This window comes from Habropoda laboriosa, unplaced genomic scaffold (genome assembly GCF_001263275.1).
Source record: "Habropoda laboriosa isolate 0110345459 unplaced genomic scaffold, ASM126327v1 scaffold40, whole genome shotgun sequence".
NCBI lineage: Eukaryota > Metazoa > Arthropoda > Insecta > Hymenoptera > Apidae > Habropoda > Habropoda laboriosa.
Window position 1 is genome coordinate 6,205,293 of NW_017100231.1, and position 16,287 is coordinate 6,221,579.

Genomic DNA, 16,287 nt, shown 5'->3' on the forward strand with positions numbered 1-16,287 from the left:
CGAACGGCGCGGCGTCGCGGGAGCTTTCTAAGCGCATGCGAAGGAACACGACGAGGCGGCAAACTCGTCGGGATCACAGATCGCGTTTTCAGTTTACCGGACGTCGTTTCTCGTCGCGCGACGCTTACAATCGGCTCCCGTCGCTCGTCTCGCAACCGAAAACTCCGCGTCGATCATTTGGAAAAAGAAATACAATTCAGTGATTTCAAGAAAAATATTCCTAAAATAACTCTTACATCTCTATAATTTCGAATAATAAATCGTGCTTCTATTTGACACTAATAGTAATAACAATAATAATAAATAAATATATGAATAAAAAATAAAAGGATAACTATCGTATACTTTTAACGACTACAAGAAATCCTCACCTTAAATTTATGGGTAAGATTGACATATAAAAGAAAGAGGTTAGGTTGGAGATTAGGATCCGTGAGATCGAGAGCAATCGAGTCGTTGAACTTTAATATTACGTATCCACAGCATTCTCGACCTTGTTCCGTGGCCAAAAGATTTATAGCCACGCTGCACCGCCCAAGGCCGTCGTTGAAACTCCACGTTCGTGTGCAGTGGCTCGAAAGAGCAGTGAATACCCCATTCACATCGCCTCTGAATATCGTCGCTAAAATGGGAGAATTCAACGTTGTGTGTAAAAGTGATTTCTATGGATTAAATGTCAAGCTGGATCCTCGATGTATACATAAATAAAAGACAAATTAATCGACAACAATCTTTGTCAACTGGGTGTGTGTTATTGGAACTCGTATGGTCTGAAAGAATCCTCAAAGCAACGGAGATATTTCATTAACCGTGTTCGATATTGGAAATGCGGCAGCGCGTATGAAATGTTTATATAGTAGATAAAAAGACCGTAAAATTGTTGCAGTAAGAAGGAAACATACGATATAATTTCTCGATCGTTTAATCGGTCAGCTCTGTAAACGATAACATCGTTTTAACGAAACTAGGAGGGAGGGAAGTGGCTGTATTTGGAAAAAGAAAACAAATCTGTTGGCAACGAAGCTCGAAGAATTCCACCTGGGGTGTAGAAAGTCTTCACAGAACCATTTTCAAATGGAATTAAAACGAGAAAACAAATATTCTAACAAAAGAAAATGAATTTTCCAATTTTTTGAGGTCAACTTTGCGTCGCTTCAAATCGAGTCGAGGATTTGTAAGGTACGAAGATAGCTTGCAGGCAAGCGGAACTAATCAACGATTGATACTTCCGATAAACTTGTCCTCGATCAAGTCGAAAAGCCTTATTTCGGCGCCAAGGTCATAAAAAGGGAGTCCAATTTGCATTCCAACGCAAACTATTTACGTATTCCCGCACAGCTGTTGCGTTCGTCTTCCGTGGAAACGTGGCGCCGATTTATGTATCGCGATTATTTGTTGTTATTGCACGAGAAGGAGCTACGACTGTGACTGAAACTTGCCAGAACTTGAGGATAAAGTTTATCTCTGTTGCACGATCAATTTTGTAGTGCAGAGACTGGAACAATTAAAATGACAATATTTCAATCGAACGTGTTACGAGTTTCTTGGACGATTTAAAATTGACTGTGAAGTACACAGAGTCGAAGACAGGTTATGTTTGTGTTTAACGTTTGTTGTCCGTTGAAAGTCTTCTAGAGACTTGAAACGTTGCAGACCTCGAGAAATTGTCTCTGAATCGACCGATGTTCCTTCTATGCTAATTCTGAGTATTTTCTGTTCACTTGACCACTTTGAAGAGCTTCGAAGCACTTTGAAACATCGAGAGAAACGTATTAGACATTGGCAGACACCTGTCAATTAATTATTCATCGTTCTGAGATCAAAGTATTCAAGGAAGTGTTGCAGATTTTTTTCCATTTTGTTTCTGCGGTGTTAGAAATAAAAGAACATTTTTACGACCGCTGTTCGAAGTATACGACGTTTATTAACACTCCGAAGAATTCGAAGTTACAGACATCGAAAGCTTTGACTCACCTGCGGCTCGTTGAAAAAATTCTAGTACTCAGAATGTTACACAGGTTAAAGAATATATACGAAGCTTGAAGCGTTTAATGGTTATCAATGGACTACGAAGAAGAAAAATTCTCTGAACTGACAAAATTTCACCTAAACTCAAAATATTCTGTATTAAATAAGTGATTTTAAAAACTGGAACAACACAGACACAAAAAAAGCATCAACTAAATTTTATCACCATTAACAACCTGTAAAGCACACAAATCAACCAGAATCAAAATCACATTTAATAATTAAGCTTCACTTTTTTTCACGGTTTCAATTAGCACGTGTCAACTAGCACAAATTGCATAAAAATTAATATTCTTCGCACTGCGATTTATCTCTAATCACATAAAATTAATCAGAAACAAACAATTTGTAATTGCACGTGAGAACAGTAAACACTATGGACACTCTCGTGGAATGGACGTCGAACGTCGAATCGATGATCGATTTCTTGTGGATCGGTTAACGCGTGAAAAGTTAAGAAATATCGATAGACTGGCAATATCGCGTTAATCAACGTGAAACCTGAAACCTTGGTTTAATTAATAAAATAATTTTCTCGGAAATTGCGTTTCTTTAAGCTGCTGCGAACGCGGCATCTGAGTGAAAGACGGAACGCGAGGGAAAGGGACAGGCTGCGTTACATCAGCCGTATTTATCGCTATTGGCACCACTGGACCAGCCATTAACGTCGACTTCGCGCGGTTCAGACAAATTAACCGTGGCTTGAACGGTTTCGTTGCTTCGCTCACGTAAACGAAAAGAATCTTTTCGAGGAAATGTGAAAAGGATATATTCGTGGTTTTATTTTATTACATCACGGAAGATACAGCCAACTGTTTCTCGAAAGTGTTGCAATACCTCTAAAAAATCGAACATTCTTCCAATAAAAAAAGGAGGGTCAAGGATTTCTAAGTAACCAATCAGTGACCATGTCGTGCATTATATTTCTTCACCTCTAAATTCGTAAATTTAAAGATCGCTTCGAAGAAGAAAGGAACGCCGTTAAAAGTGAGAAAAATCCTTCTTGAAAAGTGTATTTCACTAAAAAAAAGATTTGTTTAAATAAAAAAAGAACATCATGTTCTCCATCACGTCGACGTTCAACACACACACGAGGTGCATACAGGAATCCCCGAACATGGACGCGTCATCTCGCGGCAGACGTTCAGTCTCGCCAACCATGTGGGCCAATCTGACGCATTACAGCTACCGTAATCGCAGTTTCGATCCAGCATTAGACTTCGATGACAAGCCAATAGAAGACTGTCACTCGTTGTACTTCCTCCTCGATTTTTTCCATCAATACTACATTCCCTCGATAATATTACTAGGCCTGATAGGCAACCTACTCTCTTGTGTCGTGTTCCTAAACACGCATTTAAGGATACGAAGCTCCAGTTACTACCTGGCAGCACTTGCCACGGCAGATTTCGGTTTCCTGGTTACTCTGTTGTTAGTCTGGCTGAATAATACGTTAGGATGGAAAGTGTTCAACAAAGATGGCTGGTGTGAGACTTTGGTCTACGTCAGCGCTGTATGCAGCTCTCTGAGCGTCTGGCTGATCGTTGCGTTCACTGTGGAGAGGTTCATAGCGGTGCAATATCCCTTACACAGACCACACATATGCACTATAGCGAGAGCGAAGACGATCGTGTTGGTGTTGGTAATACTGGCGTTGACAAGTCACTCGTACTCCTTCGTGACAGCTGGTGTGGTGAGCAAGGACGGAGAAGAGTATTGCGATTTGAAATCGGAATACCTGGAAACGATGAAGATTATCAGCATTATCGACAGCATCGCCAGTCTAATCGCGCCGTTGGTTTTGATCATCGTTATGAATACCATGATCATGAGGAATCTACTGAGGTTTAGCAGGCGGTTCAAGCAGACTTCAGCGACATCTACAGATTGTCCGAGCAGAGAAAGATCTGACATCAATTTGAATCAAATTCCGGTGAGTGGGATTTTTATGTATATTGCGCTCGTATTTTTTTTATGGGATTGATTGGTTAGCGGGTGGCAATGGAAATGGTATTGATATTGAGGTTAGGTTAGAGCGAAATAGAAGCTTATAGGGCTTAGGGAGCTTCTTGTATTCTGGTGATAAGGTTAGAGCATGATGTTTGGATTATCGGTCGGAATTTGATTTTTCTTACAGTTGGTGTACACAGGGTGTATAATAATACAGTGGCCGAGCAAGATTTCATGAGAATTATATGAGCTGGATTTTCAGTCACGTGTATTGTGGGGAAGGTGAAAGGATATTTTAATCACTGGGAAGCTTATTTAAACAAACATTTTTTGTATGGAAAAAGTTAGTGTAATGCTTTTACATAAAGAAAGCACAGTGGTAACATCCTTATTTTATTGTAAATATTTGACTATAAATTTCAATATTCGTGTTTCCAAATATAATTTCTAACCTAACAAATTTGCGCAATTAACAATTTGAATATACTACACACATCGTTACTATCTACAACTGGAACCTCCTATATATTTTTATCCTCCTTTACATTCGTACAATAACAAAATCTAACAAATCATCTGATTTTACCATAAAACAATTACATTCACCGATAACATGCTTGTCATATCAGTAGTACACACTGTAATAATTCAGCCGTGGGGAAGGTAACAAGCTTAAGCTGAGCTTTGGCAGCACTCACGATTTTATGATGTTGCCAAATCGTTGTTTAGGGTGCAAACAAGGAAGCGGTCGTCTATGAACCCGTCGGAATCGATGCCAGACGGTTGCCCACTCAATCTTTTTTTTTAGAGTCATCCGACGGAAGAAGAACGCGTGAACTTCGGTAATCTCTTTTTTTTCTTTCTCAAGCGGAACGTTCACTGTGTGTGTATATTTCAAGCGGCAATACGATGCCGAGCAAAAGGCAACGCCCTCTTTGCCCAGCGGTTCGACAGCTAATGGACGTCACTATTTTCCATGCACGCCGTCGCTTCGGCCACGATCTCATAACAGGACTGTACTTGTGTTTTTCTTGCGTGCAAAGCAAACAGAGAGTTCAAAATGCACGCTGAGAGACGTCTTATCCTGGCATCGACTTGTTTTTCGAAAGGAACAGAACGTGAAACGTCAAGGTTATTTTTTCTAATCGCCCCGGCCTGGTAATGTTCTCACCGTCGAACGTCGTACAACAGTGGAAGAATGTGTATCGGTTACCTAAATGTTTCCCGTGGACTAAGTGCTCGGTATCTTAATTTAAAAAAGAATTTTTATTTTTTTCTGGTTGTCTTTATGCTTTCGAAGAATGTTCTAATTGAGTGAGACGATTATATATCAGGTGTAATATAATACGCGGGACTCACTTTAGGAGTGAATGTTAACCGAGTGTCCGAAGTGGATTTTGTTATTCTTCAGGTGTGTTTTAAAGTGTTTTAAAGTCGAGTTATGCGTGTTATTCTTTTAGTTGTGGTTTATGATTGCCTCGTGCTTTTTGTCGTGGCTATATATGGTGCAGTGAGCTATTTGTATTTATATTTTCACGAACAGTGAGACAGATGAAAAATATCGAAAAATACGTATCATTTATTTTTGACAGCTGTCAATTTATAGGTTAGAATTCAAATTAAGCAATTCGTGCTTGTATTATTCGAGTCATAACCTATACTACCAGTGTGATGAGAAATAAAGTTAAGCTTAACAATTATACTTATCGAGATTTCCATATTATCAGATCTATTTAATTAAATTAATTACGACATTTTCGTTGTACTTTCAGTCATGAGAATAATTTTCTGTAATTATTGACGAGTAATTTGTTCATTATATTCTACAGATTCGGATATAATAAATGCGTAATGGCTTTGTTAACGACGTTAACGTGATAAAATCGTGAGACATACGAGGGATTGTACAAAAAGGTTTCAGTCCAAAATTTCGTATTTCAGTAGTACTCTAGTAATATTAATAAAATTTTAATAAACATAATTTTTACTGATTATTATATCTTGAAATTTTTCTATGCATAATGTTTCTATCGAGTACATAATTCCAAACGTTTTATTAGCCAGTATTCGCGCGCTCTTATAGATTATTCCATCGCATCGTATTTCTGCGTGTTCAGAAACCGATCTATAGCTATGTAAACAAGCCACGGCAGGAGGAAAAAGATGGCGCGTCCAAGCATCAGTGAACCGTGCAAAAGCATTCTAGTCACGCGAGCACATTTAGATACGAACGTATCAACAATTACAAAAATAGTTCATCCGTCCACGCGGTTCCTGAAAGCTGTTTCGTGAAAAAAAAAGTAGATCGTTTCGAACGGGCGCGGTACAGAAACATTTGAAGAATATCAAATTGATACATGCGCACGATTACATTCCGCACGTCTTCGATATGCGATGAAATCTAGTTCCGTTTGAAACTCCCTGGAAATTCTACTGTCGAATTGTTTTACCGGAAATAACGGAAGATCAAACGAGGAAATTTATCAACGGAACGGTATGATGAATTTAGGTTAGGTTTAGAATTCGACGGCACGATGAGCGGTAAACGGTTCTTAGAAAGGTAAAATGAGTTTGACGTGATAGTGTTACGAAGCAAAATAAACATGATAATATATTTCCCTATGATCTTGATTCAAATTAATTTTCTTTAAAATTGCTTTTTCAGTTTCAATGATATTCGATAATTTTTCCTGAAAATTGTACCGATGTCTACTATATCGGTTGAGTGATGAAGCGCAAGATTGCACTGTGACATGTTCATGATAATGTCCATCCTATATCTGCATGGTAATGAGTTATTGGACATCATTCTACGACAGTATCCAATTTGTTTAGCGTGTTATATTATGCGTTCACTGTAACTGAGGAAACTACAATTTTTTGTAGAGTTTATTTTAGGTATATGATTTAATTATGTGTTCCATAAATAATCGAAATGTCGATACAATACGTTGTGTTCAATGTGCACAGATTGATAAGAAGAACAGTGTCACAGAGCAAACAATTGCTGGAATGCGTTATATCGTAATAGCGTTGTGGAATTCGTGGTTCGCTATAAAGTGGTCTGGTGGCACATAGCAGCGTGTGATTCAAGGTTTTCGTGTTATTAAACAGACCGATGCGTCGTGTGGGATTTACGATGCGATAACCAATAAAGCGTAACTTTCTGTGGGCAGTAACCAGGAACAGAGTGTAATACTACGTTGATCGATAATTTTCAACAGATTTACAACGTAACCAACTTATTTCTCGAATGTAGTAAAAACACGAAAGATTGATTGACAATGAAAATTTTCAGGCTTCTTTTTAATAAAAACGCATTATACCTTCTCTTTCTAACCTAAAAACAAATACAGAAAACAGCACAACAAATGGAAATTTCTAATTCATTCAAGATTATTAAATTTAAAATAGAAAGACATCATACTTTGTTTATCCTAACCTAAAAACAACGGAGGAGAACCCGTAGGCTGAGTTTCACTAGTTCTCGTGTAACAACAGACATACAAAGTGTAGCAGAAAGATTTACGAGCCTCTCGAGCTTGCTCTCGTGTTTAATTACTTTTATCCTGATATACTCGTCCATCAGTAGACCGCGAATCGGCTATTTTTGATCGTTGTATAAATATCCTCGGATTATGTAATCGTCACCCTTCATTTGTATGGATTCAACTTTGAACGTTTCCGACGGATCGATTCTATGACAGCGATGTGTCAATCTGCACCATTTGGTTCCAGCACCGGATAACAGTTCGCGTCGCGATAACGGCGAGATAGACATGGTTTGCGATACGTTGTTCACTATGACTGAAAATTGAAACTTAAATTGTAGCATCGTTACATGGAATAGGTTCCTTAATTTATAATTAGTGGTACCTTAGTGATGTACTTTCGGTAATGTATAATACATTTCGTTGCCCAAAGGGATTACACGTTCAGTTAATTTTAATTTATTCTAACCTAAATTTAATGGCAGGATAAGGTGAGTGTAAGGAATTGAATAATTCACTGTAGAATTTTCATTTAGTACTGAATTAGACTTGCTCAAATGTTGAGCAATATATTGGTTATTATAAAAGAAATTTAAGTAATTTTTTATTTTTGATGATACATGCAAAATACTTTTAAAACACTCGGTTGAATTTTTTAATTATTTCTATAGATGATACTCCACTCTAAACAGTGATTGTGGAATGTTTTTAAAACTACCTACTACTCGAAAAAGTTACAAGCATTATGTGCGTGGCTGTCTAATCTACACAATACATTTCTTGAATCTATCCATCATTCTCGAAAGCTAATACTGAATATTTAACCGATCTTTTAAATAGTTCGAGTGACTAATCGTCTATTTTCAGCAGCGTGAGCTATTTCTTAAATTATTTATACACGTTTAGATTGAATTATAAAGCAATTTTATAGTGAAAAGCAAACATCTGACTAACAATTAATTTATTTTAAAATAAATTAATACAAAGAAATGATACATAGCTACTAACAAAGTTGTTCAACGAAAACTGATTGTGAATTAAAACGATCACTCTGCCGTTGGCCATTCTTTTCAACAGTCACACACCTAACCTTAAAATAAACATCAATAAGAATCACTTCGTGACTTTTCCTGCCATTACTCTTGCTATATTTAGGCCTATTGTAATTTTCCCCTTGAGGGGGGCGACTTGTTCGTCGATTTGCATGGCGAATCGTTTTGTCTTCAGTCAACAATACGACGAATCGATAGTAGGTGGATACAGAGGGCGGAAACAGTTACGAATGAATCGTAAAACAATTCTATCCCTGGCTGCAACGTATACTGATACAGCAGAGAAATAACACAGTTTTTTTCCCTGTGGATCCGTGGGAGAAACTTATCGAACCGTTATCGATAAATGAACGAAGTATCTAGACTACAGGAGAGGAAAAATACCAAATGGTGTAAAGAAATTTTTTTCCTAAAAGAAAAAAAGAAAAAAAAGGGCAATGACAGTATAACGGGCTTCGATAAATTTTTTCACATAAATAAATTTTATTCGAACAATTTTCTTTTTACTTACTCAATTCTGAAGATATTCGAGTTAATACTTTTTATGGAATGGCCGATAAATAGTTCTACCACATAAAAATTGCATCACTTTATTTCTACTATTTATTTTAAAATTTTTATTTCGGCTTTTATAATAAAAATTATTTAATTTTTAAGTGATAAAGCAACTTATAGGTCACTCTGTATAATAAGCATTGCCAAATACATATAGTTTCACAGGGTCCTCGTTTCTATGTGTATTTGGTGGTTTATTCTGCTCAGAGAGGGTGGTCATCTTTGCGAGAGCAAACGTAAGTACACACATGGCAGAAAACATGAAGCTTAATATGAAAGGTATTAATTCTGAAACGTATAAACCGATGAAAATTAATCGTATTTACTCAACCACGTATCGTCATTATTGGACTAACCAGCGATTGCTTTAATACAGATCTTCCGAGTATCTACATTTAATATAAATTTGAGATCATTGCTTGTCGAATATTGCAAATACAACAGTTATTAATCGCGTACATGTACACACGTAGTTTTATTCAAGTGTTTTATTGTGATATTTAGTCGAGAAAATTTCGATTTATTTGACAAAGTTAAGTTAGGTTAGATTTCATATATGTTTACAGATTCCATTCAAGGATATTGAAGAGTACTATAAATATAACCATATTTGATTATACAAAATGTTTTACCTAATTTAGCAATTGAAGTAAAAATATTCACATTCAATTCAAGGAACATACACTCATATGTTTCATTAAAAACCTCCCATAAATTACATACAACGATAAAAGCAAAAACGTTGTGGAGATCCTTGAGGCACGTATTTTGCGCTATGCAGCATCAATTGCCTGTTCAAGGCAACTGATGAAAAAACCTCAAGCGTGTCATGTTTCTGCTCCGACGTCTCGCTTCTTGCCCTTCTCTCCCATGTTTGCTCCGCCCCTTTACTTGGCCTTATGCATAGAAACGGCAAATCTATATTATGTGGGTTACTCGGCTAAAACAGTGCTATTCGGAAAATGAAATTCCTTGCATCATTAATAACGGGAAGAATAGGACTAATTTAGATGTTATTTAGTTTTAGATATTCATTGGACGTTCGGAAATAATTTAGGTGTTCATTAGAAGTCAGACACGTTATATTTCATAGAATATCTGTACAAAGAAATTTCACGGAAACGTCGATCGAATTCAACTGATTCATTTGAACGTACCTGCGAGCAATAGTTTTGAATAGCGCGATATGCACGACAGAAGCGATGGAGCAAACAAAGAGCGTTGATTGGTGGAATACGTTGCGCATCAATTCACCTCACGAAGTCAATTAAACAGGTGGAGAAAAAGTGGAACAGAAGAAACAACATGCACCAATACGGGTTTAAAACAAACTCTTTCAAGTGAATCGCGACGAATCAAATAACTGGAAGAATTTGAACAGTTTGGTTGCGCACGCACGCGCGCCTCTTGAACGGTAAACATTGTCACTGCATACGGTTTCAAGGTTATGTCTTGGAGAGAAGTTGTACATTAGAATATTTATAATATTTTTGTTCAAATATTAACAGTGGTAGCATATTAAAATTTTATACCTTCGATAACAAGTTTACTTTATCTGATTAACATATTTTAATCGAAATTTTTCGACGAGTTTTTTTAATTTTGTTAATCTCCAATAAATAAACAATTTCTTCATGAAGTTTACATACAGAGTTAACAGTGGGTAACAATGGAGAAAGTAATCTAAATAAAATAAAAACAATCAATTCTGGAAATAATTTCTTTATTTTAATACCTTATATTTTTTAAAAGCATAATTGTACACGATGATATCGTTACACATTTGTAACGATTATAAATTACTGCATCACTACACGTACGAGCAAATATGTACAGATGAGTACTTCTTGGTTACACGCGCAGGCAAGCGCAAAACAATTTAACAAGAGATTTGCTTCACAGAGATTGCACACTAAATAGAAAGATGTTTCTACAAATGTTGACGCAATGAAATACTATCGCGGTATAGTAATAATACTATTTCTTTTATCGCGGTACTACGTGGTATCCATAATACTTTTTTAAGATAATTCTAAATACCATGTTTCTGAGAAAAAGAATACTTTTAAAAAATTGCTTACATATTCGCTACTAACATTTTAAATTCAACCTACATATATCCCCCACACTCTCGAATTTCAATAATCTATTACATAAATTAACCGTTCTGTCAGATTACATCAGTAACATCTTTCACAGACGCGAATTGAACTTAACCTCTTATCAAACTGTCATATCAACACCAAAAACCACGTGGTGAAGTTTTCTGGACGTCACTAACGCAAACACTAACAGTTACGTAACTCGCGTAGGTATAGCGCAACACGGTTTGTTTTACGGTTAAGTTATGAATTACCAATAAAATGAATTGCCACCTTCAACATCGCTACGCCAGCATCAGGCAGATATACATTAGAGTTGCTGCTATCGATAATGTTATCGATACTTCATTATTTCGATAATATCGTTAAAATTTAATAAAAAAATTAATTAAAACACTATTTAATTAAATTTAATAAAAGCTAAAACTATATTCTACCCCTACACACCTTAACGATATCTTAATGATATTATCGATATATCGTTAAGTATCGATAAGATATCGATAACGTATCGATAATCGATAGCAGCAGCTCTATCTCAGATCCGAAGTCAAGTCGGCATGTGAAAAATCATTAATAATTCAATGTTTAACCTCTAACAATTTTTTCATGTAGTTTTGAAGGCCCTACGTCCTTTCAATAATTAATTGTTAACAATTTTTATGAAAAGTGGCAGGAACGATACGATAGCCCCTTACGGTTTTTCAAATAAAGAAGTCTTCCACAGATAACCTTTCGCGTATATAATTTATAACCTTTTCATTCCACGCGCAATACGCCAACGTCACTTGCATTCTCAAGTCACTCGCGTTAACCAACCTCGAAAATTTCACTCTTAACATCCATTTCTTACGAATTTTTCACCTTATCACAATGGATCCACTCACACTAACTTTATTTCTCATATTCGGATTGTTACTCGTCTATCACTTCGTATGGAAATCCATGACTCACTTCCAACAGCTCGATTTACTACACGAATCACCTGTTCCCATCCTAGGTAATATGGCTCCATCGCTGTTCCGTCGTATCTCCTTGTTCGAACACCTTCAACACCTCTACTCTCGCTTCTCGCAAGTGAAATACTTCGGTTTCTACAACTTCGCAACACCGGTAATAGTGATTCGCGACACTGAATTGATCACGTCTATCGCAGTGAAAAACTTCGACCACTTTTGCGACCACCGTGGCTTTGTTGACAAAGAACTGGATCCGTTAATAGGGAAAAATCTATTTGCTCTTCGTGGCGACCACTGGCGAGAAATGAGGAAGTTACTAAGCCCTGTTTTTACCTCCAGCAAAATGAAGACAATGTTCCATCTAATGGATGACTGCGCAAACAGCTTCACGGATTATATCGCAAAAGACTCGAAGCAGGGACAAGTGTTCAATTTGAAAGAGATTTTTGGTCGATACACCAACGACGTGGTAGCTACCTGTAGCTTTGGAATTTCGGTGGATTCGATGAAAAATCCTCAGAATGAATTCTACACGTTCGCCAAGGAAACGATGAATTTTATGTCGAATTTATCATTGAAATTCATTATGGGCAAAAACTTTCCGACGTTATCAAAGCTACTCAGCATAAGATTGTTCAGTGAGAATGCACGTCGTTATTTCCAACGTGTTATTGCCGATACAGTTAGGGCGAGGAAAGAGAAGGTAAGCAGCACGTGGTTGGAGGGCAGTTATGTATGTGAATTAGTAGGCACAGTTATTTTTGGGATTGTAGTGTTTCATTGTGTTATTGAATGGAAAATTTAACGTAAGGTTAGGAAAGTAAAATTTTTTTTGTCTTCCTGTATCTGTTTATTGTAATATTAAAAACAGACAACTTTTTTAATAATATGTTAATGAAAAAAAAGGATTTAGATAGCTTACACAAATACTTTAAACTCAACCCAAATTCATAATTATTAAATGTAACTCACAATATATTCTTTATTGCTAAAGAATCATAAATCAAAACACATCTTTCCTTATTCACCTTCTCTTTTGCTAGCCCTCAAAGTAACACAACATATAAATACGTACATTAATATCACGACAAAAATGTCACTGTGGCATTTTCTTGATTCTACCGTCAAAACAGATTCCATCACGCCAGTGAAATATTACACGTTTTATGCTACACGTGTATTCACCATATAGCTTAACTTATACGGTTTTTGTTCCTCGTTTTCCGTACACGCGTCATATATTTTTTTCGTTATGATCGAATTAGAACACGGATATAACCGGGATCCGTGAATTTCACAGTATTGGTAGAAACTTATTACTACAAAGAGACGGAAGACCCACGCGAGCTTCGAGACAGCGATTGACACTTTGACAGCTGCACATTTCAAGGAAGTACTTTCCATTAAATTATTAAAAAAAATTCGAAATGCGTTAAAAAATGAACATCAAATCCGCGACCGAAATAATTTACATAATGCCAGTCAATAATTATTGGTAGAGCGAAATCACGTCTACGTGATGATGACTAATAACCGCTGACTACGAAATTATACGTATAGTCGATGGAAGCGTACAATGAAGTAATAAAATCGGTGAAAGTACAAAAACGTCAAAGTACACGTAATTGCAGTATATTGAAAGAAATTATTTCTTAATCCTCAATAATTGCAGCTTTACCAAAAGGACAATTACCATAGAGCAGGAAGCGACGGAAGTTTTACATCGTATAGCATTTAATGAAAGATTATAAACGGAAATTTTAAATGTTAATTGACAAATGACGCACGGCCTTGAGTGTAGCCACATCAATCGATGTCGCCGCGCGTAATGCTTTAATTTACGACCACACTATATCGCTTCCTCCAACTGTACGTGACAGCGACCGTCAAAGTGTTAAGTTATATGAGTAATCTCGTAGATTTCGCTTGCGTTCATCCAGTGGCGGTGATCTGTGACATTTACTGTCACAGCGGGTTTCATTAAACGAACAAGAATCAGGATGTTCCGCGATTTAATACTGAAGTGAACGGGGAAGGGGGGGGGGGCGCAGAAGCACGAAGAATCTAATACCATCCTAGAGGGATCTTTTAATTTGGTTCGACGGCTTTATGAAGGAGTCTTGAATTTCACGCGACAGTGCACGCGTTAATTCCATCCCGGGATTTTAGAAATAATCACTTTTATACACGTTTTATGAAGCACGACGAAAACTTCCAAAGTTATCTCCACGATGACGTCTTACGTGACTATGACATATGTATCAGCCTGTCTACGTTATAATCGTTATACGCATAATGATTACATAAGATTATCTTACGTTCTATGATTTTTAGACTACTACTACTGCGACGGATGTCACAATAATTAAATGTCAACGTTTTTTTGTCACTATTCCATCTTCAGATGTCTTTCAACTCATCATAAACCTCACGAATATTTTATCACATTATTATAAGCACTTGCCATGTTTATCGGTATCTCACTATTCTATTCTTTGACCTTCCTTAACCTCATTTTTTCTTTTTAATGAAAACCAACCACCAACATTGCTCGAACCATGTCTAAAACAGGGAATCTACCGGCCAGACATGATTCAACTGATGATGGAGGCCAAGGACAAGGATGGAAATGCGCTAACCATCGAGGAAATGACCTGTGAAGCGTTCATCTTTTTCCTGGCTGGCTTCGACTCTGTTTCCACTTTAATCTGTTTCCTCGCACACGAGATCGCCGCGAATCCTGATGTCCAAGCGAAACTGCGTATAGAGATCGAAGAAGTGCTTCGTAAAACTGACGGAAAACCGACTTACGAATCTATAAAAGAAATGTCGTACATGGATGCTGTAATCAACGAAACGCTCAGACTGTATTCTCTAGCTGCGTTCTTGGATCGAGTATGTGTAAAAGAATTCGAGCTACCACCAGCGACATCTGGCGCGAAACCGGTCAAAGTGAAACCTGGTGATGTCATATGGTTCCCTCTATTCGCGATTCAACGAGATCCGAAATATTTCTTTGAACCGAACAAGTTCGATCCAGATCGATTTTTGAACGGAGAAATACCTCAGTCGGTTCATATACCATTTGGACTGGGGCCTAGAGTTTGCATCGGAAACAGATTTGCCCTGTTAAAGTGCAAAATGGTGTTATTCTATCTATTATGGCGCTGTGAACTGGAACCTTGTGACAAGACTCAGATCCCGATCAAGTTCAGCACTCAGAGTTTCATATTGTTCCCGCAGAATGGATTCTGGCTGAACTTCCGCGCCAGATATGTTCAATCAAACAGTGAATAGGACATTTTTGATTAAGTGCTAGAGAATAGGTTATAATTGTTTGGTTAACTGGATAGTTTTGTAGTTTAACCATATTGTGATTTCAGTTACAGTTATTTGCGTATTTTTAGTAGTCGTTCTTGTTCTTATACTTGGTGTACTGTCATAGTATGTACTTGTTCGGTAATATATACATATTGTATAAAATACATATACCCCTTTGTAAAAATATTCAGTTTAACACGTGTGCGTAAATAAATTTAAATTTGTTTAACAATATCGTTGAAAAAATTTTGTTTATTAAAATTACAATTTCTAGTGAAATTAAAACCGTTCTGCTGTCGTTCGAAGATAACTGGTGAACAACGGTAAAGAAGCTGCTTATTTAGTGAAGTATAGATACATTAGTTACCATCTCGTGTACTAATCTATATAGAGAAACACTTGCGAGTATTTTTATCCGTCGATAATGTAGTAACAACAGACCGATAGAAGAAGAGAGAGGGAGAGAAAATGTTTTCGGCAAGCGATGGATGTTGTGTCGATGTAATTCCCATAATCTCATTTTCCTTTGAGACGAAATTTAAAAAGTCTGATTAAATCCAGTAGGGTAAAACCTTTAGCGGAAAGATAAGAAGAGAATATATGTAAATAGTTCACGAAGATGAAATCGAAAATGTAGGTTCACTTTTGAAGTTAAAGTTCGAAAACTCATCGAACTTTGACCTTCTTTTAATTCGCTTGCGTTAAAGTTTGAAGTACGAGAGTGAAATGCGCTTACTCCGTTTGTTCGTGAAATTCTTCGGAAAACAATTTAATTTCAAACTACAGGTATGGAGAGTATTCTCCAGAAAATGTTCCCTCTCATCTTTCG

General features: G+C 36.8%; 3 protein-coding genes across 3 annotated transcripts in view; 2 read left to right on the plus strand and 1 right to left on the minus strand.

The window, feature by feature from the left end:
• Positions 1–16,287, minus strand: part of LOC108571486 (dynein heavy chain 1, axonemal-like) — a 109,706-nt gene that overhangs the window by 44,060 nt on the left and 49,359 nt on the right. The window lies entirely within an intron of this gene.
• The window catches only part of LOC108571625 (thyrotropin-releasing hormone receptor-like), a 24,126-nt gene continuing 10,924 nt past the window's right edge, over positions 3,086–16,287 (plus strand). The window contains exon 1 of the mRNA XM_017933704.1: positions 3,086–3,961. Within this exon, the coding sequence (XP_017789193.1) occupies positions 3,086–3,961 (876 nt within the window). The remainder of the gene's footprint in view (positions 3,962–16,287) is intronic.
• On the plus strand, positions 11,961–15,517 carry LOC108571624 (cytochrome P450 9e2-like). The gene is made up of 2 exons (XM_017933703.1): positions 11,961–12,840; positions 14,709–15,517. The coding sequence occupies exons 1-2, from the start codon at positions 12,052–12,054 to the stop codon at positions 15,432–15,434; spliced, it is 1,515 nt and encodes a 504-aa protein (XP_017789192.1). The 5' UTR covers positions 11,961–12,051; the 3' UTR covers positions 15,435–15,517.